The 26787-nt window shown below is 36.1% G+C and overlaps 1 protein-coding gene across 6 annotated transcripts; it reads left to right on the plus strand.

Annotated features, from left to right (window-relative positions):
• The first annotated feature begins 59 nt into the window (after nucleotides 1-59).
• LOC121317279 (serine/threonine-protein phosphatase 4 regulatory subunit 3) lies at nucleotides 60-25224 on the plus strand. 6 transcript variants are annotated; one of them, XM_041253034.1, is made up of 16 exons: nucleotides 90-676; nucleotides 1546-1601; nucleotides 2093-2191; nucleotides 7059-7682; nucleotides 7953-8030; nucleotides 8748-8864; nucleotides 9067-9183; nucleotides 10878-11009; nucleotides 11120-11222; nucleotides 11676-11717; nucleotides 12130-12288; nucleotides 18394-18563; nucleotides 19140-19279; nucleotides 21169-21353; nucleotides 23120-23319; nucleotides 23667-25224. In XM_041253034.1, the coding sequence occupies exons 1-16, from the start codon at nucleotides 535-537 to the stop codon at nucleotides 23766-23768; spliced, it is 2466 nt and encodes an 821-aa protein (XP_041108968.1). In that variant the 5' UTR covers nucleotides 90-534; the 3' UTR covers nucleotides 23769-25224. The 6 variants fall into 6 exon arrangements, with proteins under 6 accessions (XP_041108972.1, XP_041108968.1, XP_041108970.1 ...); XM_041253036.1 differs by having other exon boundaries at nucleotides 91-676; nucleotides 21196-21353; XM_041253032.1 differs by having other exon boundaries at nucleotides 95-676; nucleotides 23117-23319.
• Nucleotides 25225-26787: the final 1563 nt, after the last annotated feature.

Below are 26787 nucleotides of genomic sequence, written 5' to 3' on the forward strand. Positions count from 1 at the left end.
AAACTCGTGCATGTCATTTTATAATGTTAAAGATAAATATGTTGTTTTAGATATTAATTTAGCATTCATGCAACAAATACAAATAAGAAAATTAACTATCTTCAATTCAAAAAAAGTACCCTGGCGTTATTTTAAACTGTCGCAACATCAAACTGCGTGCTAATTTACGGCCATTCCTTCATTTTCACTCTCGGCTTCCGTAGCCCCTGCAAGGAGACCCCTGGCGGCCGTCGTTTTGATTGACGTAGCAAAAGAAAAAGACACAAGATCGGGTTACAAGATGGCGGATGGTTGGTTGTATTAGGTTGAAGGTTTTCACAGAGACGTTATTTTATGTGTCTAAATGGAAATTGAGAATAGTTCCTGCTTTTTCACGCTTAAACGAAGTTATTTCTCCCCAAATTAAAGGACACACTTTTGACTATCACAGTGGTTTGAGTAGTTTGTTTGGAACATGCGTGTTGAAGTTGAAAGTTTAAATCGCTGGCTTAAAAATTGAAATTCATAGAGAAGCACAGTTAAGGAGGAGCAGTCATGTCGGATACGCGGCGGCGTGTGAAGGTGTACACGTTGAATGAAGACAGACAATGGGACGACAGGGGCACCGGGCACGTCTCCTCTACCTACGTCGAGCGACTAAAGGGAATGACCTTATTAGTCCGGGCAGAGTCCGATGGTGAGGTTACATCTTTTATTTGTTTGAAATTTTAACATCAACTCATCTAGGCCAAAGAGTAATTAAAATACAATTAATAAACAATCTGTAGTTGAACGGTGCGACCTTTTTTTTTTAAAGAGAGTTAAACGGTTTTGTACTTTACAACACAGTCACTGGGGTATTAACAAAGTAAACAACCAAGGAAAACCTTGACAAATACTGACTGCAGTTGTTCAGTTGGATATCCTACTTGTTGTCTGCGAAGGAAATTAATAACTTTGCTTCCGTGGATAAATACTATTTTCTCCACGTAGAAATGACTTCTGTGGGGTTATGGTCTCTTGCTTATTAAAACGCCTTGCTGTTTCCCTCACCTTTTGATAACTGATTTAAAAATCGTACCAAACAGCAAGTGTGTGTGTGTATGTATATATATATATATATATATATATATATATATATATATATATATATATATATATATATATATATATATATACACACACACACACACACACACACACACACACACACACACAAAACTACGCCGCAGTGCACCGTGGCATTAAAATGGTTGTACAGGATATAAATTAACGGGTTCAGAAGAGCAAGTTGAGGGTTCCGTTTCATCATGCCACATAGTTTTGAGTTGCAAACTGTAGTGGTAAGCACTAGGTGGGCCAGTTGCTTTCTGTTCTGCTGCACTTGCATTTATATATAGTTACTACAGTACCTAGTAACTCCAGCGTCATGATTTGCCCCAATATGTCCAAAACAAAAATGTGAATTGCTTAAGTATCTTATTATGGCATCTTTATTTGAGGTTGTGTAATGATTGTACTGGTATTTATATATATATATAGTTTTAATGTAAGGTTTCATTTTAGGTTCTCTTCTTCTGGAGTCTAAAATAAGTCCCAACACAGCATATCAAAAGCAACAAGTAAGTAGTTTTACTGCAAAAAGTAGTTAACAGCCAAACAATGGGCTTTTAGTCATTCTTTGAAGAATGAATTGTGCTGCAATTTTCATTTAAGATACATTTTGTAGCCCTTTATTCTCCCTTTATATCATCTTTGAAGAAATACTTAGGTTTCATTCAAACACTTGCATCATGTATGTTGTTGATCAACAGGAATTGTCCTGTTGCCATTTTAAGATGTTTTGCAAGTTTGTTCCTGGTTAGTGGTTCACAGTTGCCCATTTTCAGTCCAACTAAATGCATAAACCAGTTTGCTTTCAATGCAAAACACCATTTCTTAAAGCAATGTGAAGTTTAAATGGCCTGCAAAGACCCTTGTAGAAAATAAGTGATATTTAAGCAAAACTATCAGTCCATGTTCAGTATAATCATCATTGCTGTTTGTATGTAGTGTTTGGTGAATATACTGTTTTTGACATTTTACTTTTTTTTTTTTTTTAATTGTGTTACAGGACACCTTGATTGTTTGGTCTGAAGCTGAGAATTATGATTTGGCATTGAGTTTTCAAGAAAAGGCTGGATGTGATGAAATCTGGGAGAAGATTTGTCAGGTACAGTAAATATCTATTGTAAAAAAAAAAAAACATAAAGGTGTTTTTTTTGGTGTTTTTTTTGTGTATGTACAAAAATGTTCAGCGTTGCCCATTTGCACATACATTAGTGATCTTTTAATCCCAAAATACATATTTTTTAAATGCAAATTAGCTAACTAGTAGGACATGTACCTGTATGCAGTAGTTTGGTCAAAGACACAGGAGTAAATGATTCAATTTCAAATGCATCAGAACATAAAATGTTTACTGTACGTAATTCTAATATTTAGACAGTGTGACAACTTCTTTTTTATGTTGAACCGAAATAAACATATTGTTCCAATGATTTGATTATTTGCGTTTTTTAAACTCCTGGAGGCAGAGAGCTTATGGTTGTATGTTTGCCTTTTTTTTGGTAACCCCCAAACTTTCTCATTGCAGCTGTGCAACCATATTTAACAAACAGGATGTTAAACTATATATCAGGTCAATTCTGTGTCGGTCCACACCCCCCCACAGCTGTATGACACAAAAGGATACAAAGTTTAAGTTGATCTTGTGTCCACTGCTGTTTTTTCTTCTCTCTGTCCATTTACATAAGTTGCATTTGTTGCATGAATGCTGAATTATTTTGTAGTTTATTGGAAGTATGCAAGTACCTTTGTGTATTTTAGTATTGGCTTCTAGCTAACCTACTAGGGTGAGAAAAGGTTATCTTACTATTTTAATCTGTTTTTTTTTTTTTTTTTTTAATTTTGCATTGAACATGTTCCTTAAACCACCTGTAGCACTACTTGCGTAGCACTGGCTAGTTTGCTGTTGGCATCAGACGCAAATTAGGCCTAATTGATGCTATTAAAGTTTGTTCTTGTTATTGGCTGCTTATGTGATTTGTGCAGGAAGAGTATTCTTTTTTCAGTCTTTCTTGTAGTGTTCTATGGTATATTGATACCTACTGTATATCGTGATACCTAATATCAGAGTAAAATAAAAATATCAAAGTATTGTTTTTTCGATAACATTTGTTTTGTTTTTTAAGCTTTTAAAACAAAACAGTAATTGTAAGCTTATTCATTTTCGTTTGGCGGAAATAACGAACTACCCTGCGCGTTCTCTGAAAATTTAATTACTACAGCTATAATGGCGAATGCTGGAGAAGTTTGGGGTGGAACTATTTTGGATTTCAGCCAGATGACAACAGCAATCTTGTTGAAGGTGGACAAAATGTCGAAAGCATTTTATAAAAGTGAATAACAAGGGATCTCTTTGTTGAAGTTTACTTTTTTCTTTTATGGTAGTTCCTTCAGTTTTATTTAGTTTAAGTGACTCCCGCAGGCATATTAAGGGCTAACCACTAGAGGTGTGCCGATTCATCAGTTCCAATGTTGAAGCATGATATTTTTCTTGACTGTACAACACAATTATAGCGACCCTTGTATCAATACACTATTTGTTTTGTTAATTAAAATGTTATCTGCTAATACAAACATGAGCATACATTAATTTGGGTCTACACTGGTCATTAGAAAATATTATTTATTGTCATGTACTCTTCAAGTCCGCTGGCAGCTGAGTGACATGGAAATTGAGCGGAGGCTAGTTAATAATGTTGATATCTCATTAGAGTGATGGCGAAATTCAATCTGCTCTGGCAGATTTTAAAATTTTTGTGAACCAGAACATGAAGATCACTTAGTGTTCCTCAAGAAAAAACTCAATGTAAAAGAAGAATTGTTTTAAAAGGAATTTGCATTTAGAGAACTGTTTTGTTTTCTTTTTTATCAGATTCAGAACTTTTGAAAACCCTTTCTTTTCAAGAACTGCACATTTTTGTTATTATTATTGTTAGTATTAGTATTTACATGGCTCCAGACAGCACATGCAGCAAAAAACAAATTGTAAACCTTTTTTTTTTTTTTTTGAGGTTAGGCACGTTTTAGCGCCTATAACAAGTGCTGCCTCTCTCTTTTTTAATGCACCGTATGACATGTCACTCGGTCTGATGGTGGGTAAAAATGCAATTTATCACAAGTTTTAATATAATGAACTGCAAGGAGGATGGTAATAAATAAACTAATTAACATAATTTCATTCAGTACAAATGCTTGTAAGCGCAGATAGGTGGTGTATTAATACCAGCAGAATCCGGTAACCCCAGTTTCATGCAACGGTTGTGAATATCGTAAATAGCAGAACCAACTCACTGCAATTTAAACTTGTTTTTACTGAAAAATAAATGGTAACATGTATTTCTAATCAGCTTTTTTGTACACGCCCACTTTTATTTCCAGCAAGATGAGGGTCAGTGATGAGGAATATTAAGAGATACTCCTATTGTATTAGATTAACAGAAGGCGTTGGAGACAGAGTAGACAAGTGAGGGTAAACAGAATAGGGAGGAGTTAGGTGAATTCTGCAAGCTTGTTGGTATAGTCAAGTGCTGAAACGCCGTGGGTATGCACGGTCACCTTGGGTACAACCACTTCCCATTAAAGTAAAACATAAAATAAGGTATTAAAATAAGAACGTGGTATTGTTGATTACACCTTATTTAATGACGATAGACTGTACGCCATAAATTATGTATATATTTATACTAATTATTAAAGCAAAAAAAGCAACTACAATATGCAGACTGATATGTCTTTATGGAGCATATATGATGATACGTCGTGCTTGTGCTATAGTTATATATTAATGGCTGTTTATCAAATTTATAACACAAAAAAAGATTCCTTGATATACTAGAACCAATTTTCCGACATGATGTTCTGCATTGTAACAGTGGAGGGCAGTCTTTTCTGTAGTAAATCATTGCATTACCTGTATTTTTACTGTTTATTGTGTTTAAAATATATAGAATAACAACAGACCGGTGATGTCATTTAATATGGCCAGGAATATTTATCGTTATCGTTGTAGCAGGAAGAAATCGTTCTAAAAGTGATCGAAACGATAGCTATCATTATCATTTACGGTGATCATTATCGACGTGGTGTGACCACCTCCATTAATTTGAACTGGAACGATTTTTAAAAAATCGTTTTTGTTATCGTTCCAGGTGTGACCAGGGATTTACCCTTATCCAGGTTACTACATACACATTAATGTGATTTCTACAGTAAGTAGTCGTACTTTTAATACAACTGAAAGTTACTGTAAAACTGTAAAAATCGCATTGTTTACAGAAAATGCAACAGAAACAAACTTCTGCACGTTAAAATGAATAGTATTCAAAATCGCAGTTCTCAAGCACATTTTTTAAAGTGTTTATTAATGCACTTGTGCATTCTCTGACTCAGTAGTTAACCCCTTCTGTGAATTTGTGACTCCTGATTTACATTAGTCCCTAAAATGATAATGTTTGGTGTAAGAATGTAGAAACTTTTAAGCAGCTGGATGTACCTGTGCCTATATGTACATCTTTTCATTAGTGTTGGGGGGGGGGGGGGGGGGTTTACTTGTGCTAGACAGACACCAGGCAACTTTAAATTTTTCCACTAAGAATATGCAGCCCATGGTCTATAGCACCCACCCCAATTTCATGTGCCCAGTACACCCCTAAAGAATGAGATACCCTGGCATAAGTATGTTTTTTGAAACTGCACAAAATAAGGATTTTAGAAATGGGTAACATGACCTTGCATGTCAATGTGTTACCCGTGATCCTTATGCAATTTGAGATAATGCCACTGTATAGAGCAAAAGTCACTTGTTTTTCCTTATATTTGGACCTGTGAATCTGACAGCCTTTATTCCACTTTTAAAAGGACAGGGTTTTTAAATTGCCCCGAGTGTCCCGAATTCAAAATTACCAAATATGTGCACCTTTTTTTTTTTTTTTTTTTTTTTTTTTTTTTTTTTTTTTTTTTTTTTTTTTTTTTTTTTTTTTTTTTTTTTAGCTTTTCATGTGTTTACAGGACTGAGACTAGGCCACTTTGACCTTTCCCCTTCAAAAAATTCACCCTAATTGCAAGTGGTATAATCCCTTTGGAGCCCAAGGTAATGTTGCTGCATGACACAAAAACAAGTGACTGAGGTTTATGTAGTCTTTCCAGTACTCCTGTACCATTTGTTTTTTCAAAACATTCCTCCAAACAAGAGACCTGGCTGAGAGGCTGGGACAGTAGTACTGTGTATCCCTCCGCATGCCCTAGCGGAAACGCATACCTTTTTTGTGGTTTGGGTTTTTTCTTGGACTGTGGCAGTCTGTCCATATAAAATGTTGTCACTCTGTCTTGCTACTGTTTCCACTCTTTGTGTCTGGCATTTGTTTTGCATCAAACAGGAGGTTGGATCCACAAACTGGATGCGGATTCAGCTATATCCTTTGTCTGCTTATCTCTGTATGGCACAGCTGCTAGGACTGTTGCTCACACACCACTTTTTTCGGCTTTATTCGGCTGCTGTCGGTCTCACTATGCCATTGAATGGTTTTCTTGGCTTTTTCCTGAGGAAAAACGACTAGAGACGTGTGCTTTACGTCTTTTTGATTATATCGGACAGGGTCCGACATTGGACTGGAAAGTGAAAATCGTAATGTCGGAGCTGGTCCGACATTGAACTGCAAAGGGTTAAATAGCAAGTATTCCACCACGCTGTAGCATTATTGACTGTGTATAAGTCTCTTTTGCACTTGCAAAAAAATAAATAAATAAATTTGGCAGCCATTTAACATGTAATGGACATAAGATCCAAAGTATTGTGATAGTATCAAATATTATGATACTGTGCTGGTATAGTATCAAGGCTCCCTAAATGAGGTATTGCAGAACACTACTTTCTTGCCAAAATTCAATATTCACTGGTCTGGTATAAGTTGATTTTCAGTACATTTCTCTTTGATGAAGCATTGATTCTGAAAACATTTGCTTTCCATTTTCAGGTGCAAGGAAAGGATCCTACAGTTGAAATCACACAGGAACTTATTGATGAGTCTGAGGAGGAGCGTTTTGAAGAAATGCCTGAAACAAGTCACCTGGTTGACCTCCCCCCTTGTGAACTTAACAAACTTGAAGAGATTGCTGATCTAGTAACATCTGTTTTGTCCTCTCCGATTCGCAGAGAAAAGCTTGCACTGGCCTTAATGAATGAGGCCTACATTAAAAAACTGCTGCAGCTTTTCCAGGTTTGTGAGGACCTTGAGAACACTGAAGGCTTGCACCATTTATATGAAATCATAAGAGGAGTTTTGTTCCTCAACAAGGCAGCTCTCTTTGAGGTAATGTTCTCGGATGACTGCATTATGGACGTTGTGGGTTGTCTAGAGTATGACCCTGCCCTGGTACAGCCAAAAAAGCACAGGGAGTTCTTAACCAAAACTGCCAAGTTTAAAGAGGTAATACCCATCACAGACTCTGAACTGAGGCAGAAAATCCATCAAACGTATAGGGTGCAGTATATCCAGGACATCATCTTGCCAACTCCGTCTGTTTTTGAGGAGAATTTTCTTTCAACGCTGACCTCTTTTATTTTCTTTAACAAGGTTGAGATCGTCAGCATGTTGCAGGTGAGTTGACACAATTTCCATTTATTTTTTAAATACTTTTTATCAACTTTCTGTGTAGCGACAAATAGTTGGGAGTAGGGTGTGTAAAGTAAGTTCCATAATTGTAGATACTGGTTATTGGGAAGGATGTGGTAGCTTTTTCCAGGTCCAAGTGGTGCCATTTTGTTATTGTTTAGGTCACTATACTCTGGGTCAAAATTATTTATAAACCACCATGTGTGTGTACACACAGTCTGTGTGTAACATGTTTTTGTTTGTAATATCAAATAGGAAGATGAGAAATTCTTGTCTGAAGTCTTTGCACAGCTAACAGATGAAGCAACTGATGATGACAAGAGGCGTGAACTGGTAAGTAAACTTTCTTTAGAAATGGAAAACTTTTTTTGTTGTAACGGGAAGAATTTGTTTTATTGTAGTTATGTACTTAGTGCTGGGGTGAATATTTGAACAAACACACAAATAGAATCGGCTATGAGCAGTTTTGGTTATTTTGACCGATAATGTACACAGATATCCATGCTTTATTTTCTTCCAGCACAGAATGTAATGTTTGGTCCGGCTCTCTTATTAATGACACAAGAACACTGAGACCAAAATGCAGTAAATACATCTCAAAATAGCGGTGTGTTTTTTATTTTTTAATTTCTGAAAACCATAGGATAGCGAGTTGTGTGCAGAAAAGACTTGATGCTACATTAAATCCAACGAAGAACTGAGAGTAGAATATTATTCTGATGCTTAAAAAAAAAGGTTAAATCCTAAATATTGATAGTTGTCGTCGTCTTTTTGACTAAGTCACCCTAAGTAATGCTTTGTAGTTGATTTCAGGCTGACAATACTGTAATAATAATAACTATTGGCCAAGAAAATCTTATTGGTGCACCCCTTATATTTACTGTAATGTATTAATTATGCTTTTTGTTTTTCCTGTTAATTCAAAATTGAGTATTCATTTAAATTGAAAGAATGTTACAATCTAAAGTTATGTAATTTTGTTATCTATATGTCATCAACAATCCGACATTCTCTCTCTCTCCCCCCCACTCCCCCACCCCCCCTTAACAGGTTAACTTTTTCAAAGAATTCTGTGCATTTTCCCAAACGTTACAACCCCAGAACAGAGATGCATTTTTCAAGACTCTTGCTAACTTGGGAATTCTTCCTGCTCTAGAAATAGTAATGGTTAGTACTTTGTCTGTTAAAATTCTGTCCTGTGTGTGCAAGAAAAGTATGTAGTTATTGGTAGGTAGGGGAGTATGCAGACAGCCATGGATATATTTTAAAATATCAGGTTAAAATGAGCTGTCAGTAGACAGTTTTTTATATTATGTATTTACAACTTGTTGTGTATGAAATAAAATGCATATTAAAACATTTTTCACAGGGCATGGATGATTTGCAAGTGAGGGCTGCAGCAACAGACATATTTTCTTATTTGGTAGAGTTTAGTCCATCCATGGTACGGGAGTTTGTTATGCAGGAAGCTCAGCAGAGTGATGATGTAAGTACTCTTTTTAATAGTAAAAAAAAAAAAAAAAAAAAAAAATTGAAAGCACAAATGCCAATTTCCATTTCCTTCTTGGCTTCAGTCGCTGCATAGATGGCAACTGTTCTGATTTGGTCGGATAGTTATGAAGCTCCAAAATAAATATATTTATTTATTGCTGTTAGCATAGTCTTATTTTTTAATGTGAAACAGACTGAATAATTATATCCCTGATAATAAAATGGACAATATGAAACCCTGCAAAGGTAGGCTTGATTGCTAGGAAATAAAATAAATACATTTGTGCCACCTTGTGTAATGCATAGCAGAACGTAGTGTACTGTCTGGAATCTTTCAGAAATTGTCGGTGCATGAGAATTGAAATGGTTTATCACTCATTGCGGTAGTCTTAATAGATTTTTATAGCACCACCTTTTAGGATTTCACTTGATATACACAATCTGTCCCTGTGGCAAAGTGGTTTGCAGTGTGCAGGTGTAGAGGTGATGTGATTACGAAACAGAAGACAGACAACGAAGTTTACAATCCAAACTGAAACATTTATTTATAATCCTGGTCTGGTTACCGCAAAGAATTATCCCAGGCAATACACAGCAATGTGTATTACACTGTTCCAAAACAACAGGTTACAGTCCTGAAAGAGTAAACATAGTAAAACACACACACACGAACGATCACAAGTCCAGAGTGAGTGCTAAATTGCTAGTGGTGAAATACAATTTACTTGTGCACAGTTGTGAAGTGTTGTCCGGGTTTGGTGCTGGCTTTAAGCGAGATCTCTGTATCATGTTAGCCGTCTAACAAGAACAAATAAGTAGAATTAGTCAAAAAAAAGTAACAAACAAAAGTCACTGTTATTTTACAGTTCTCCTTCCTCTGTTTTGATTTTAACCATAGCAAAAGGAAGAGATCACCCAGCCACGTCCCCTTGGTAAGCGAGTGCAACCACATCGCTTCCCTTTTTGGGGCAATGATTTGGAGTACTGTAGCTTTGCCTGTTTTTTAGATGGTTGACTTCCACCTTTCACTTGGAATGAATTGTCAGACCATCCAGTCTGGGGCACTGTTTTCCTTTTACACAGTGCCCTCACAGGTTGGGAGGGAGATTTATAACCAAGATATATTCTTTCTCTGTCACAGTCCCCCAAAACACATGGCTACAGTAGCTGGACTGCAGTCCAGCAGGAATGCATTTAGATATTTATTTTCACATGGGAGCCCTAAAGTGAACAGATCACATTGCAGGGTTATATAAACAAGGTGTGCTAAATGTGTTGGTGAAAATAACATTGACCTCCTAATATGGTAGCAATACTGATATCATGCAACTAAAGATTCTGGAGTTTTACACTGTTCATATTTAGTACAAAGCTGTATTCAGCGCAGTACTTTTCAACAATTGTTTTACTTTGTTTTACCTTCTGATCGTGTCGGTTACAGAGCTGCACACTTTGAAGCACACAGCTCTATTCTGGTTCAATTGTTATATTCCCAAAGTTGCATAGTAACTCACTTCAGACTGTCTTTACAGTTAGTGCATAGCTGTTTTCATATTCAATGTTTCTCCTAGTTTTGCATAACAAAATATGGTTGTCACTTACACCATGTGACCACAGTAATGCCTCTTGGTATCAGATATAGGTGTTGTATTAGGAAAAATGTATTTCACATACCTTTTCTTCATCTAGGACATTCTCCTTATAAATGTCGTCATTGAGCAAATGATATGTGATGCTGACCCTGAGTTTGGAGGAGCAGTTCAATTATTAGGGCTCCTTCGGACTCTAATTGATCCTGAGAACATGTTGGCACCAACAAATGTAAGAAAGCTTTACTGGGTAAACACTCTCTTTACATATATTGGTTATCGTCAAACTGTTTGAACCTATAATTTTAATCAAATAGCACATGTTAATTTCTTCTCTCTCAGAAAACAGAAAAGACTGAATTTCTCAGCTTTTTCTACAAGTATTGCATGCAGGTACTCACTGCTCCTCTTCTGGCCCATACAGCAGCAGAAAAAACAGGAAAAGGTAAGTGTCTAAATCTTGCTTAAGTGGATAGAATGAGTAATGTAGCATTGTTTGACTTGAAAATGCTACAGTTCTTTTAAATGTTTAACCCAGTATCTATACCAATCAAACTTCCAATGGGGATTATGTAAATATATTTAAAACAAAAATTGGGAAAGTATAACATGAACCTGTAATCTCAATATTCAGACAGATGTGTGCACAAATATTTGTAGACATAGTAGTGCTTAATCATGCAGTTTGTATATTACGATACAGATTTGTTTTTGTTTGCTTGTGTTTTTAATTCTATGACAGTTGTGTTTTTTTTTTTTTCCTCCACATAATCTTTACCAACAATGTTAAATAATTGCACCACTAATGTTTTTGCGACAATTGAAATCGGTAAAGGTTATTTATTCATTTTTGACAACAGTTCAGATCTTTACTGGTGTGTACTTCATTGTTTGTCAGATGCAGTAGTTGGATCCAACAAGATTAGTGCAATTTGTCCTGGTAAGTGCAAGGTTTTGCATATTAGATTCTTGTTTTGTAATGAAGAACTAGAGCTCTTGGTTAGATGCATTAGGATTCATCTGTTTTTATTTTTAACTTTTTGGAAACCATTATGTTCAGAGGCTCCCAAAAGTATTAATTCCTGTGGTGGTGGTTTGTCTATCCCCCAAAAAAGTTGAATGGCCCAGCGCAACAGTAAACATTTTTAGCGTATGTATGGAAAACCTAAAGTGGAGGATACAAAGAAAATACACATGTCAATTCTGACTTCTAAATTTGTTGCCTACAAAAATATAAGTACTTTTGCTTAATGTGGGTTGGGGTTTAGGGGGTGGTGGCACTAGTTTGTTTTTGAAGCCTCAGTATTTGTTTTTAAATGTTCACTTTATTTACTCTGTGTCTTGTTATTTAGATAACTTTCAGACAGCTCAGTTGCTGGCCTTGATTCTGGAGCTGCTTACATTCTGTGTTGAACATCACACATATCACATCAAAAATTACATCATGAACAAAGATCTGTTAAGACGGGTGTTGGTACTGATGAACTCAAAACACACATTCTTGGCCTTATGTAAGTACAGTTAACCAACTGTGATTTTGAACTTGGTGGACGTATTCTCAGCTTGTGTATATTGTTTACGTTATGTATGTTATACTTTCATTTTTACATGTCTAGAGAACGGCTTCAGGGTATATGGAGGAACGTGTCTGTCAATAAGCTACAGGTACTAGGGATGTGCATTTTGGTACATTTTTATGAACGTATAAACTCTGTGCAGTGTCATACTTTAACCCTTTGCGGTCCTATGTCAGACCTGGTCCGACATTACAACTTTCCCTTTCTAGTCCGATGTTGGACCTTGTCCGACATCATCAAAGACGTAAAGCACAGGTCTCTAGTCATTTTTTTCTGCGGAAAAAGCAGAGAAAACCTTTCAATAGCTGAGTGAGACCGATAGGAGCCGAGTGAAGCTGAAAAAGGGGGGCGTATCTAAGCGATAGAGCTAGCAGCTACACCACAGAGATAAGACGGACGCAAACGAAGGAGAGAGCTGCTTCTGCATCCAGCGCTCAAACAATATCATGGACATTTGCAGAGCTTTCTGAGATGTTATAGTAATAAAATAATGATCGCATTATTGAGGAGTTTGGTGATAAAACAAGTGATCAGGAAAGGATTTATCAGTATGCACGTCTATAAAGAGATATGTGAAAAATACAGCAAACATGGGGTGGGGCTTGGCTGAAGATGCAGTACTGAGTGTCCTTTTGTAATTTCAGTGCCTTTTAAACACATTTTACACGGGGGGGGGGGTGTATAATATTTGAAACCGCGTATGTAAAATAAATAGCACATGTGAACAGAAGGGGGAACTGATGTGCCTGACAAATGCTGAATAAATGGATCTCTAAGGGTTAAACTATTTATACACATGCACTTTGTTGCATTCTGATTGTATACAGCCCTGTTAGTATTTTCTAAGCAAATAAATCCTTAAGTAAGACTTATTTTAACCTCAGAGACGTGACAAAAGCTACAAGTAAACAAAACAAGACACTCGTCATTTAAGAATATATTACAATGAATAATTCAACATTTTTTTATATATTTAAATGTTTTCTTTGATTAAACAGTGGTTGTAGTTAGTTGTCTCCATGAAGATAAACCTATAATCTTAATAAATTTTTTGATAATATTACTAAAATAGTATGTTACTTAACACTAGAACCGCAGTGCACGTCAATTTGATGTTTACATTTTTAAACTGCTTCGCTGTGAAAAATGAAAAACAAACTATCGGATACAACTCAAATGTTTTATTCATGAAGATCATATCTAACATTTGCATAGAAGAAACGACCATGTTTAAGTGGAAACTAAAGGCTATAGATGCATTAAACAGAATTCTGTAAGAATGCCATCTGACACATCCTCCTTTCTGAACTTGCAAGTCACGCCTGGATGTTATGTAGTGTCAGTTACATAAAATGTTATAATAATAATAATAATGTTACCATTTCAGTTGCTTGACTCTGCAGCAGAGTGCTTCTGTGGGGAAGCAGCAGCACCTCCATTGTTGTGGGCAGATCCTTGTTGCCCTCTTTGCCAGGGCAAAGGCTACCAATTCCTCTCAAATCCAAAAAGCTTTTGTGACATTGTCTGTATATGAAAAAATGAATCCCAGGTTTCACATCCTGGAGCTGTGATGTAAACACAGATGCAGTTTCACTGAATTGCAGCCAGACCACACCATTTCTGCCATGTTTTACCAGTCCTTGTGTCTCAGTTCTATCATTGCTTTTTGATAACCTGTCGATCACTCAAAACTGCATTTTTATTCACTGTTCAAATATTGCACAAATGCTGTTCCATCGAGTGCGGCTATACTGGATTAAAGAATGTGTAGGTGTCCCAAACTGTTCGTGCTTCTTTCAGTGCACGGGCTGCATCAGCGCTGCAATGGAAGTAATTGACCAAGTTGCTAGCTGCAGCTGTAGTTTTGATTGCTGCCTTATCAAGGCCAGCATTTGCACACATCTGCAGTGTGTGTGCAAAACAAGCTACATCTTCTCACTTGTCGCATATGTTTCCAGTAGCGGTCATATTACTTGACAAGATGTGGCAAAAAAGCAAGAATTCATGGAAAGTTAATCCAATAATGTAGTTTTAGCTACATCAACATACACAAGACCTTTTAAATAGTACACCAAAACTAGTAATATAAAGACTATTGCTTTTGACTGCTGACCAGTTTAAATGTTACTTGAGTACAAAACCACACACTTCAGACTCCAACATAATTTCTGGTTGGAGTCGAGGGTCTCCAACCCTGTGCGACAAGTCGGAAGTACGTCATCTACAATCTTGAGACTTGCGACTTTTTTGCAAAAGCGTACAACCTTAACGATCGTCAAACCTTTCATCTGTCATTCTAAAATACCTAAAATATTTTACTGTAATGTAGGAACAATTCAATAATTAATTATTTAATGTATCTGGGTTGATTAGTTCTCATATTAATATTCAGGTGTTACAAAGATCAAGGATTTACTAGGAACACAATAATAATAATAATAATAATATTTTTTATATAACATCTTTCATAGTGGACCACCATCACAAAGTACTTTACAAGATATGAGATTAGTGTGTGTGAACTTACAACAATGTCTCACCCAAAAGACAGAGCACGAGGAGGTTGTGACTTGCTCAGGGTCACACAATTAGTCAGTGGCTGAGCTGGGATTTTAACTGGGGATCTCCTGGTTACAACCTGTTTCTTTAACTGCTGGACCACATAGCCTCCTGCTCATACACACGCAGACACAAGGAATGTTCAATCAGTAGTAGTATTTTATTAGGTACACATCAGAAAAGTCAAATTAAGCACTCTGAGCACAAAACACAAATCCAAAGCACTCCCTGCACTCATGCTGGCTAGCAGCCAATTGAAATATGACACAGCCTGTCTCCTCATACACAAACCAGCCACTGCAGCAGCTAAAGCAAGTGTGACGTAGCTAGTAAATTGCTCACACAAACACCCAGATACAAACACAGCCTCAACTGAAATGATGCAGACAATCTTAGAATATATCACTTATAAGCTTATTAATGGTATGTGGATTAAGCATATGGCAAGTGTACTTTTAACCCTTGGCAGTCCATTTATTCAGCGCTTGTCAGGTCCAATTTGTAATGTAATGTCAGACATAGGACTGCAAAGAGTTAATATCATATTCAGGGAATGTGTCACGGAGCAACAACGGCGCTTTAATTTTTTTTTAATCCTCCTGTATAGAGATACAAACTCTGCACATCTACTTCAATGTATCCAATTGTGTTTGAAGTATTGTATTTTTATATGAACAGCTGCGACCATTTTGCACAATCAAAAGTGCTGCAACACGATGCGTCCTGGACAGCTAGCTGTCTGCGCTTGATGTATTGCATTAATCTGCAACATAAGTGCTGCACATGAACCAGGCTTTAATAGAGTCTTCCACAATTCTGAAACAAACGGCATGTTGTAAAGAAAGCCACTGTAAGTTGGTAAACTTCTGTTCTCCGATGCATTTGTTAGTCTATACATAAAACGGCTCATTTTCGATGCTTTCCATAAGACTTCAGTGCAGTCCACAAATTGGTCATAATGGCAAATTTTGCCAACTTGCCGTAACAGCTGCAGTTCAATCTTCATTAATCTTCAAGTCTAGCCATGATTGTTTTATATGCTGGAACTGTATACTCTGGCTTAATACATTCCATAAGCTCTCAAAACCCATCCCCTTCAACAAAACTGATTGGAAGCATATACTATGCAGTAATTTTTGTAATTAATACAGTTTTTTTTTTTTTTTTTCAGCCAGAGATGCACGGCATCCCTAAACACTGTATACTGTAAAAGATGCAATGCTTGCTTTTTTTTGCCACATTGTGTTTTCTTCCAAAGTAGCAGATGGGTGCTTGAATTTTAGATAATTTAGCATTGAACTCATTGATTTGTGATGAACAGGGATCCTAGTTTCTGCAATAAAAAAAATGAAATTCTCAGATGGAGAAAAATCCACATTCCACGAGTAAAATAAAAGGGCTAAAATGAATTTCCCTGCCACATTATAAGACACACAAACAGTACTATTGTGTAACAGTTAACACAGGAAGTATCTATTGTTCTTACACTTGTCTGTTGTATTTTAGTTTATAACTTTTATTCTTGAACTGTAACCTTGTATTAGTGCAACGTGTGTAAGTTGCTTTGGATAAATGTGTCTGTTAAATAATAAAAAAATGGTTACGCTTTCAAATTCTAAGCAAGTTACAAGCTTACCAGTGCCATTAATCAATAAAAGAAACATACTTTTTATTTTTACTTCAAATATTACAAATAGTTCCCTGTGTTGTGAAAAAAAAAAAGTTCAACTGCTCTTTTGGCCTCGTCTTGTTTGCGTTTCCTTTCATACAGTTTAAGTGCTTCCCATGTGTTTTGCATTGGTGTGACTGCGAGTGTAATCTACAGCCTTGCTGGATGAAGTACAAAACAGCACATTACCATTGACGTGAAATTAGGCCTTGCCAAACTCGTTGACCCGATCTTTAAGGGTGATTTTTTTTTTTTTTAATTGTTTGACATCTTTGAACAGCTCTGAATACTGAAGTAAACTGAAAATTGAATACCGGAAGCAGTTTTAATAGACAGGTATGTTTATGAAAATTTAAAGCAAAGTTGCCTGTGTTTTAATGTTTAGATCTTATACGTGTATTGATTTGGTTATAATCAAACAAGCAAAAAGCTTTGCATGTTTTTTTTGCCCCTCCCCAAGTGTAAAACCAAAAAATCTCCAGAAATACACAATCCATGAAAATCTGTTCTGCAGCAACCTGATTCCTAGGATCCCTGTTGATAAATACTGTGGTAGGGGTAGTGGGGGGGAATGTATGAAAAAAGTGATGCAGAGATTACATTGCACATTGGTCTCTTTTTCAAAAAACTTCCATGCGTTGCTTATATCAGGTGTTAGAACATTTTTCAATTTGTTATAGAAATGTATGAGTATTCAAAACTTGATCAAAGCATTTGAGTAGCCATTTTATTTATAATTAGGCTTGCTACAATTCAACTTTTTTTTTTGCGGAATTGACAATTGAGATATATTTCTTTCTATCTTTATTTTTCAATTCAAGTAGAGAATGGGTGAAATAGACCTTTATCATACCACGGTTACCAACATTCTAATTAAATTAACGTTTGGTCACAGCTGAGCTATACGTTAAAAAATGGCCTCAAATAAATCGTAGTAAATCAGCATGTAAGTGTATTGCACAGACCTTATGTAGCATAAATGTACGAGTAAAAATATGCACAGAACAAAACATTAGATAGTTTAACAGAACTATCTTATCATTCAGAGTCTGCGCTCCTCCTCTCCTGCTTTAGCACAGCCAGATAGTGTTACAGGCAAGGCAGACAGGCCCGCTTCGTCTTGCCGCGGAGACTTCACAGGCGCTGTACCTGGCAAAAGAGAGCATTGTAGCACTGCTTCAGTCAACGAGATCTGTCGGAATAGGATGAAACTACAGTACTAACTGACCACTGACTGACGACCCCCAGGCATTGTGGAGTGGAATGGAGACGGAACAGACAGCAAATATAAAAACTACAGTAACTAGAGATGATTTCTAAATGATTATTTTTGGTAAGAAAATAAATAGTGAGTGGTTTTACCAACATGTGTAGTATATAAATTTATTTCAGTCAAACTCATATTTTTTGGGAATTCAACATTTAACGAGCTTTACCAATTACCAAAAGTAGCAAGCCTGTTTATAATGCTCGAATATTCAGACTCGCCCCTATTACTAACACATACATATGTTTTGGTGAAATGTCATGTGACTGGTTTAAATGTCTGACCGCTTCTTTAGAGTTTGTTTAAAGTTGCCATCCTTAACAGGTACATGTGGATGTAGTCATAATCTACTTTTTGGTGGTACTGATAGCTCTAAACTTGTATTAACAGGTTGTAGTGGGATCCAATTGTCTAAAGAGCGGTGCATATAATGTGGTGCTTGGAATGAGGGAACTAAAGTTGCGTGGGTCAATGGGATGGGAATTACTGTTAGAACATTTTTTTTAGAATGCCTTTTTTTAAATTGCACAGTTGTGTTTTACAGGTGCCCTGCGTTTTATGAGGAGGATTATTGGCCTGAAAGATGAGTTTTATAATCGCTATATCATCAAAGGAAACTTATTTGAGCCAGTCATAAATGCCTTATTGGACAATGGAACAAGATATAATCTTCTGAATTCGGCAATTATTGAACTCTTCGAATTTATCAAAGTGGTAAGCATTTCAAATATGTGCCCTGTAGCAATTTTTTTGTGGTATAGATCAGTGGTTGTAGACAGTACATGTATCGAGCAAAATAAGGTAAGATGGAGCACACATGTTAGTCTAAGTTTTGTAGATGCTGCTAAATCAGTGTAGAGTATATATTGAAAAGAAAACACTTCAATGTTATTGGTAAAATGCAGTGAGTAAGTTTATGCCTTAAATAACAATTTAAGGAAAACCTAATAGGATGAATAACCCACTGTTTTAATGCATGAAAGTTATTTACAGTTTAATGCATATCTTGATTTTAATAATTGTGCGTCATTGCCGGATACATCTGGTGCCCAGGCTACCTTTGAGCACCATGGCTCTAAGGGGCCTGCCTTTTTGATGCATATTGTGTTTTACGCTAGTCCTATTTCTTTTGCTGCAGTCTAGAATAACTATCAACAATAACAAGGACAGGCTTATACATTAACCATTTTTTCTGTTGTAGTCCTCTACTTCTGGTGCTGAGGTTCACATGGATTATAATTGTGTAATATGTTGATTACTAATTCAAGGTCTTGTTTGTTTTTCAAACAGGAGGATATTAAGTTACTCACTGCACACATAATTGACAACTTCTACAAAATGCTTGAATCTATTGAATATGTTCAGACGTTTAAAGGACTGAACACTAGATATGAGCAGGAGAAGGAGCGAAAGAATGAAAGACTGAATAGGTCAGTATATATACTATAGCAGTGGGGATAAATGCGAGTCATAGGTACATGTCAAACTGACCTACAGAATTTTAGGGTTGAGACATAAAAAAAGATACTTTGTTTAATATGTAATCAAAGAAACAAACAAACTACAAAATGATTTTGCAGGTCTACTGGAAGCCGTAATAGTACTACAGTGTTTTCGTGTTAGATTTTGAAATGTCACATTTGTCAATTTTGTTACATATATGGGAAAGCTACAAAGCAGTATAATTCAGTACACTAATGTAACATTCAGCAAGTTTAATTTGACTATGAAGCAAAATTAATTCTATTGGGTTCAACCTCTGATTTTCAAGACACTTAGCAATTTAAGGACAACCTGTCAAACTTTCGGGCTGCTGAGTTGCATATCCAGTAAAGGCTTTCCGCATGGAGTGCAGGATGTGCCCTGTAGCCTGGACATTGCCGGTTCAAGTCCAGGCTATTCCACAGCCGTCTTCGCTGCTCCTAAGTCGGTGCAGGGGTGGTAGTGGTGAGCTGTGCTAAAATAATAATAATTGGATATATCAAATTCAGAGAAAATAATAAAAAATAATGACTAAATTAAAAAAAAAAAAAAAAAAAAAAATACATAGGTCATTTATATAGTACTGTGCACAACTGATAGCCATTTAAATATCCAATTTATTGTTTAATGGGTTACCAGATTGTGATAACTTGGTATGCTCATTCTTTTGAGTTGAGGTTTAAGGATCTAGGTCTGGCTATTTGGTTGGGCTAATGAATGCTATTTTCAAAATTGCTTGTCCGCATTTGAATTGTAGCATGTGTATAATTAGGGCCTCTTTTTGGGGTTTTATTAATTGTTTATTAATTTTATTAATTAATCCAGTGTTTATTGGCTATCCACGGATTTCATTTTTTTTTTTTTTTTTTTTTTTTTTGCATCTGTGTTTTATCGGTTAAAACCGAAAATCAGAAACCCTATGTATAATGTACCCCTTAATTAGGGCTAAAGATTATCAGTGGATAGCCAATAAACATTGGAAAAACTGGAAATGGTTAATCACTTCATGTTAACTTTACCCTTTTCCCATTAAAAAATAAAACATACTACAAAAATAATAAATACATTTCCCAGTGCTACTGGGCAATGTCCCGCCCTTCTGACTTGCATCTATCATTAATTCGTTCTAAATACTATTCGTTCCAAAACCCTCCCCAACTACGGAGTGACAGCACATTCCTACATTTCTATTGGAGGCTCCGCTTGCGGGATTTAAAACAAGATTACAATTAGGATTGAGGCTTGTTAGCGGGATTTAAAGCTGTATTACAATTACGATACGGATGATTTAAAACAGAATTGTGGTGAAATGTACAAAAATACCTCCACACAAAAACTCCAGAAGAATGTGCCCGTGACCATAGGGATTTTGTAAAGAAAAAGCAAAGGAAAGAAGTTACAACTTAAGTGTGCAAGTACTGTCGAGTTACTACTATAAATATTTTATCAGAAAAAAACATTCAAGCATTTTGGTAAGTAAACGAAAACACTCATTCATACAGTATATCAAAAACGAAAGCCCCCAAAAAGATTTATATAACTCCAAATAGCTCAAAATAAGCTCCGAAAAATAAAATTAAAAACCGAAATACAGTAGCCCTACTCATAATGACCCACTTTGTTACACTACTGACACCCAATTATCAGCTTGTCTGTTCAATGTCAAATTTGGGAAAGGAACGTGTTGCAGACAATGATTAAACAAACTGAATGTCGCACATGATCTATGTTGACCGTTCCATGTAATGTAGGGGTTTATATTCCTATGTATGGATTCTATCCCACACGGTACATTCTTTACGTCTCTTAACAAAGGTCTTTGAATCTTTATTCATAGTGTACCCTCTATACTGCGTAATAACAGATACTGCAGCGATGCGAGGGCTTTGGAAGACGACGAAGTAATGTGGTTTAATGAAGATGATGAAGAGGAAGGTGAAGCTGTTGTACCTCCTGTAGAGAAGTCAAAGACTGACGATGATTTTTCTGACAACTATGGGAAGTTTATTGAAGTAAAAAAAGGTACTTTTAATTTTCTGTAGGGCTGTGTTCGAAGGTTCATTCACTAGCCAGGGATTCAAAAGTAGTTTTAAACCTCAAAGGTTCATCAGGTGGCAGTCTGGGTTTTTTTTGTTTTTTTTCCCCCTCTGCTAACACTAGAACCACCGCCGTTATACTCTACCTAAAACCGCCAGCGGCAGTCGTTTATGACAGTTACATTTTAGACAAACTATCGTATACAACTCAAAAGCTTTATTCAAGCAGACAAATAACTGTATTTAAATGAACAATTACATATAAAAGGGTTTATCTTTTATTTTACTTCAGAAAATGAGAAATTAATAAACGTTGTACATACAAAACTAACAATGAAATTATTAATTTTAAAACGAAATTAACATTTTTCTTGCATGTGTCACTCAGCGCTGCACTGAATCCAGGCTGAGCAGCAGCAGCTTGCTGCTTTGCAGTTTTCTGATCAAAATGTTTCTGCTGACGCGCTGTGGCTAGCTTCAAGATGAAGTCTCTCCTACTGATATTCCCCGGTGCATTCCTTGTACAAAACGATGGAGTTGATGCTGAGTCCAGTGCGAGAACAGGCTTGTGTATATATCAAAAAATAGAATATTTATTTTGTAGATGCCCTTACCCAGGGTGACTTATAGTTGTATACAAAATAAAATACATATCAAGAATTACAGTACAGTTTAGAGCAAGATACAAAATACAATATCAGTCCTAATAACAAATACAAAACACAGTACGATTTAGTATCAGGGCAATTCCAGAGCAGATAAGTGTTGATAGTTACGTCAGGCTTAGATACGAGTGCAAGTGAAATAAAAACTACTACAGTAATTTTAAATTTGAAAACCTCACACCATCAGAATAACTGCTGTGGTGTTCTAGTGTTAACAGGAACCATTTGACAATGTGTGAATACTATAAATCGCACGTTAAATGTCAATCGCATGCAAAAATTTGATCTTTTGAGTGGATTAATTACGTAATACATTACACCCTCGCTACAACAAACCTGTTGGGATCCAAGCTTTTTGCTTGTTATATCAAGGGGTTCGTTATAGCAAAAGGACAACCAAAGTGAATGATACTGGTGGTGTAAGTTAATGAGGTCATATTGTGAGTATGCAGTATTCTGCATTGCCTTTTGTTAAATAATTAAAACACAGTACAAAAAGCAAAAATCCCAAATTGAAGCTAAACTTATTCAAAATCAATCTCGCATGAATAGTTTCAAAGTGCACCAAATCTTATTCCAACATCCAAGGATGCCAAACTGAGCTTTTATTCCAACTTATTCCAAATTTTTGAAAACCTAAATTCACAACAGATATATATGCCTGCGTTACTGCAAGTACCAAATGTTATATTTCGCAACTCTATATGGTGCCGCTGCCATGTATGGAGCAGGGTATTGTCTCCAAAGCACTCTGATTTCAAAAATATTCTTACGAATAGATTTTGTGAGTTACACTTAAATGTTATTCTCCAGCATTACTTTTGCTATTTCAACTGCAAAGTACTAACCAAAAAAGATACAATTTCAACCTAGTAGCAGTCTTGTGAAATACAGATGGTGAATTATTTTAACTGCTGCATGTGGTAGGTGGTATTTTGAGCCAGTCCAATTTCAAGGGAGGTTGGCTGTTAGTGTTACCAGAACAGGCAACTGTCTGTTTTGATAACTTTCAAAGCTGTTATCTTGTGATTTAATTACACTTTGAGGATGATGATATTTCAATATTACATATTGTCTTGTGTAGCAGTTAAAGAAAATGAGGACAAAGAGAACCTTCCGAAGAGGACCCCAAGTGGCAGCTTTAAGTTTGCATTCTCTCATTCTGCCGGAGCAGCTAATGGAACAAACAGCACCAACAGTAAATTTGTGACAGCACCAACTTTGCCTGTCAGCACTAACAGTTCTTCCTCAAAGACTGCCAGTTCGCCAGCTCCTGTTATGACAAAGGTTAGCAGGGTTTAAACTGGACTGTTACATTTTTATATTGCCAAATGTATTGGGTCTACCCTGATTGCATTTTAAACATACAGTAATAATTTAACTAGCCCCAGTTGAGGTATAGCAAATGAATGTGGGGGGGGGGATTCTCAACCTGTGGAAACACGCTTACTAAAAATATTTACACTTGGGTGTATTAAACATTTACACTTGGTTTTTATTTTAACCCCAAGCTTCTGAAATTATTTCAGAGGTTTTAGCTAGATGTATGCTAACCTATAAATTGTAATGCTTTACTCCACAGCTGATTATGCTATCTTGTTGGTTTTTTTTTTTTTTTTGCCCTGTATAATTAGCAGGCAGGTTTAGTTGGGCTTGTGGATTACCCAGATGATGAAGAGGAAGATGAGGAGGAGGAGGAAGCATCCCCAAGAAAACGGCCCCGTCTTGGATCATAATGTAATTGGTAAACAATCTGTCTGTTTTGAGTTCAATGGTGCAACTGTTCCACAGCTGACTGAATAAGAGGAATCTCTCCTCCTCCTCCCACCACAACCACCAGTAGAAGATGACACAAGGAGTAGCAAACAGTGTGCCAATGTTTCAGCTAGAGGTTTAGTTTTGCAGCAGGAACAAAACACTTCCCAGGAACTGAATCACTTGCAATTTATGGGGAACAATTGTCTGCCAATCATGCTGGCAGGACTAGCAGGTAAATAATGAGAGCTTGATTGGCTAAACCTTACAGAAGGTTTTGGGGGAGGGCTCGGCAGAAACTTTGGTTCAAGGGAGCAGGACTCGGACATTTAAGATGGTTTCCCTTTCAGGAAACAAACTTGAACTGAAATGTCAGTAAGGAATCTTGTATTCATAGTTTTATTAAGTACTGTACAGCGTGTTTATCCATGTGTGTATTTTTTTTTTATCATTTGCCTCCAATGTTTGTTTTTGTTTTTTTTGTTTTTAAAAAAGGGAGCAGTGATACCTGCCAATGTCATTTCACAAGGTGGGACCACTTTCTTGTTAATACACTTAATGCATTTGGGAAAGCAGACTGGCTAAGGTTGTTGTGTGGTGTTTTTTTTTTTTTAATTTACAGTAACTCACATTTTATGCCCAAATAGAGGTTTATAGTTAAGCTGTTGCAGCTATATGGTTTATCATGGGTAGAGTCAGGCTCATTTACTTGTTATCTGTTGTAGGGCAACACTAATTTTGATTAAAACATCGGAGTTGAAACATGTAATCCCCAAGCACAACAAAGGTTAAGCAGCGATGGAACATGGGGTTTAAGAAATTCATAGTTGGCCCTAAAGTTAAGTCCAGATGACGGTACTGCCCCCCTTATATTAACAACATAATCTGTAAATGCCAAACCTGTCTGTGCTTTTTTTTTTATAGTTCATCCTAAATTGTATGGTTTTTATTTGCAGAGGTGCTTTTTAACATGCATAAACTCAACATGTGTGCTTTTATGTTTTTTTGTGTTTTTTGTTTTTTTTTAGCTCAGACAGCCAGTCTATACAAGTAAATTGCACAGTTGAATAAGCTACCTGATGCAACTGGCCCCCAATGCTACAATTAAGTGTTATGAGTTTAACACTGGTTGTTAAACTTGCTGCAGTCAAACAGATACAGTACTTGTTAGTTTTTTGTTATTGCTAAAGAAAATGCAAGTTTCCATCTAAACTAGTACACCCCTTTTGGGAAGCCTTGTAGGTAACTATGAATCTAAGAAAAGATGGGGTGTCTGTAGACTTTTTTTTTTTTCCCCACAATTATTTTTATTTTTTATTTTGTATGGATGAATAAACTACCACTGTTACCATTTTACACAATTTGTATACATTATTTGATAAAAGTAATAATCATCTGATGCAAATTTCAGAAATTAAATATGACCCTGTAATTTAACTTTTTGTCTTTTTTTTTATTGTATTGCATATTTTTCCTTCTGGTCCAGCCAGTCTATATTATGGGTTTAGATGGGAATTATCTGCCTTTTTTTAAGTTAACAATTATTATTTGGTGTACATTAAATTAGTTGTAGCTAAAAAATAAAATAATAAACATTTTATATGTCATACCTATTTTCCACTTCAGTTTGCTAAATAGGTCTTAAAGGTGCAGTTTTAAAAACTTTGTTATAGCAGTTTTAATATGTCTGGTACTACACTAGGTAAAGCAGTCCAGTTTGCTTGCCTTGCCTGCCAGGAAATCTGCTGCTGCCTCACTTAATTTCACCTCAGTGTATTTGAGGTCAAACTATCAAAGTAGCTGGTTGGTTTCTTACAGGAAAGAAGACCCAGAAGAGGTCAAGACAATTTTGCACTCCAGGTAAAATTTACCATGAAAGTGCAAGACCTTCTAAGAGTATTGCAAGCAGATTTATTTAACCTAGTGCAGCACCAGACATCCCATTTTAAAATGAAAATGCATGTTTAACTTCTAAAACTACACCTTTTAGGGAATAAATGTGCACAGCCACTTTAAGGCCTCTGTCAAAACATCAGGGGAAGTAACTTTAATATAGTAAATTGTGCATTTTCATTATTTGAATTGTAATTTAATAATCCATGTGGTTATTTATAGATGTTTTTTGTCATATTTGCAGTTTTTCTTGTATGTAGAGAACTACTTGTCCAATTGCGAAAACTTCTGATAGAGGAACATGCCCACATGTATTTCACATTTATATTTTTGAGGACACATGTTCTAGTGGTCTAATTTTATTTACAGCAGTGCATGTACTGGCCATACGTGCTTTAATACATTGTAGTACCTTCTATATTCTGGCCTACAATATAGTGCTGCTCAGGAAAAAAAAGCTGATGGCTTTGTGAAGGCAAGCATTCGGCACAAACTCAAACTGCTGGCTCTTCATTAGTTTCAATTGGAACGGTGAACTAGCCTTATCATCCATATAGACCCTTGCCTGAATGCCATCCCACTGCTTGCTCTGGAGAGCTTAACTTCAACAAGTTAATAGATTTGCGAAGAAACAAGGTGCTTAAATCACCACAGATGTGTACCTATGGTACAGTACGGCATGTGCTGCACAGATGGCTGTGTCTTGGTACTGACTGAATATGGTAACTGATATTCTCTGCCAGTCCTCCTTGACTTCTCACTGGGTGTATTTGTCTAATGGCTCAGTTGTATTTAGGTGGTGATTTAAAGGATTGTTTTGTTAAACACAAATAGAATACTGAAGGACCACTGTAAAAGTATAACATGCTTGTTTACGTTACACATTTGCATAAACTCTGCTTCTGCCATTGTTTATAAAGTAGTTTTTGTTTTGACATGTTTTAGATGCAGTCTTGAAGCTACTGGTACATATTTTGTGTTTGCCTTGCCAACAAAGGTTAGTCCAGTTCATCTCATAAACCTTAAACTGTACTTTCAGCACTAGGATAGGTCCCTGCTGTGTTTTTCAAAGAGATTTGCATTGATAAAATTCATAAATACGGTTTT

The sequence above is a fragment of the Polyodon spathula genome, chromosome 6 (assembly GCF_017654505.1).
Source record: "Polyodon spathula isolate WHYD16114869_AA chromosome 6, ASM1765450v1, whole genome shotgun sequence".
In the NCBI taxonomy this organism is placed as follows: domain Eukaryota; kingdom Metazoa; phylum Chordata; class Actinopteri; order Acipenseriformes; family Polyodontidae; genus Polyodon; species Polyodon spathula.

What these genes read in the sequence shown, in the direction of transcription:
- LOC121317279 (XM_041253032.1), top strand. Translation starts at nt 535, where the DNA reads ATGTCGGATACGCGGCGGCGTGTGAAGGTGTACACGTTGAATGAAGAC. An exon ending in CTGCTCTAGAAATAGTAATG is followed by an intron (nt 8,865 to 9,066) that starts GTTAGTACTTTG and finishes CATTTTTCACAG; the next exon opens with GGCATGGATGATTTGCAAGT. An exon ending in ACATGTTGGCACCAACAAAT is followed by an intron (nt 11,010 to 11,119) that starts GTAAGAAAGCTT and finishes CTTCTCTCTCAG; the next exon opens with AAAACAGAAAAGACTGAATT.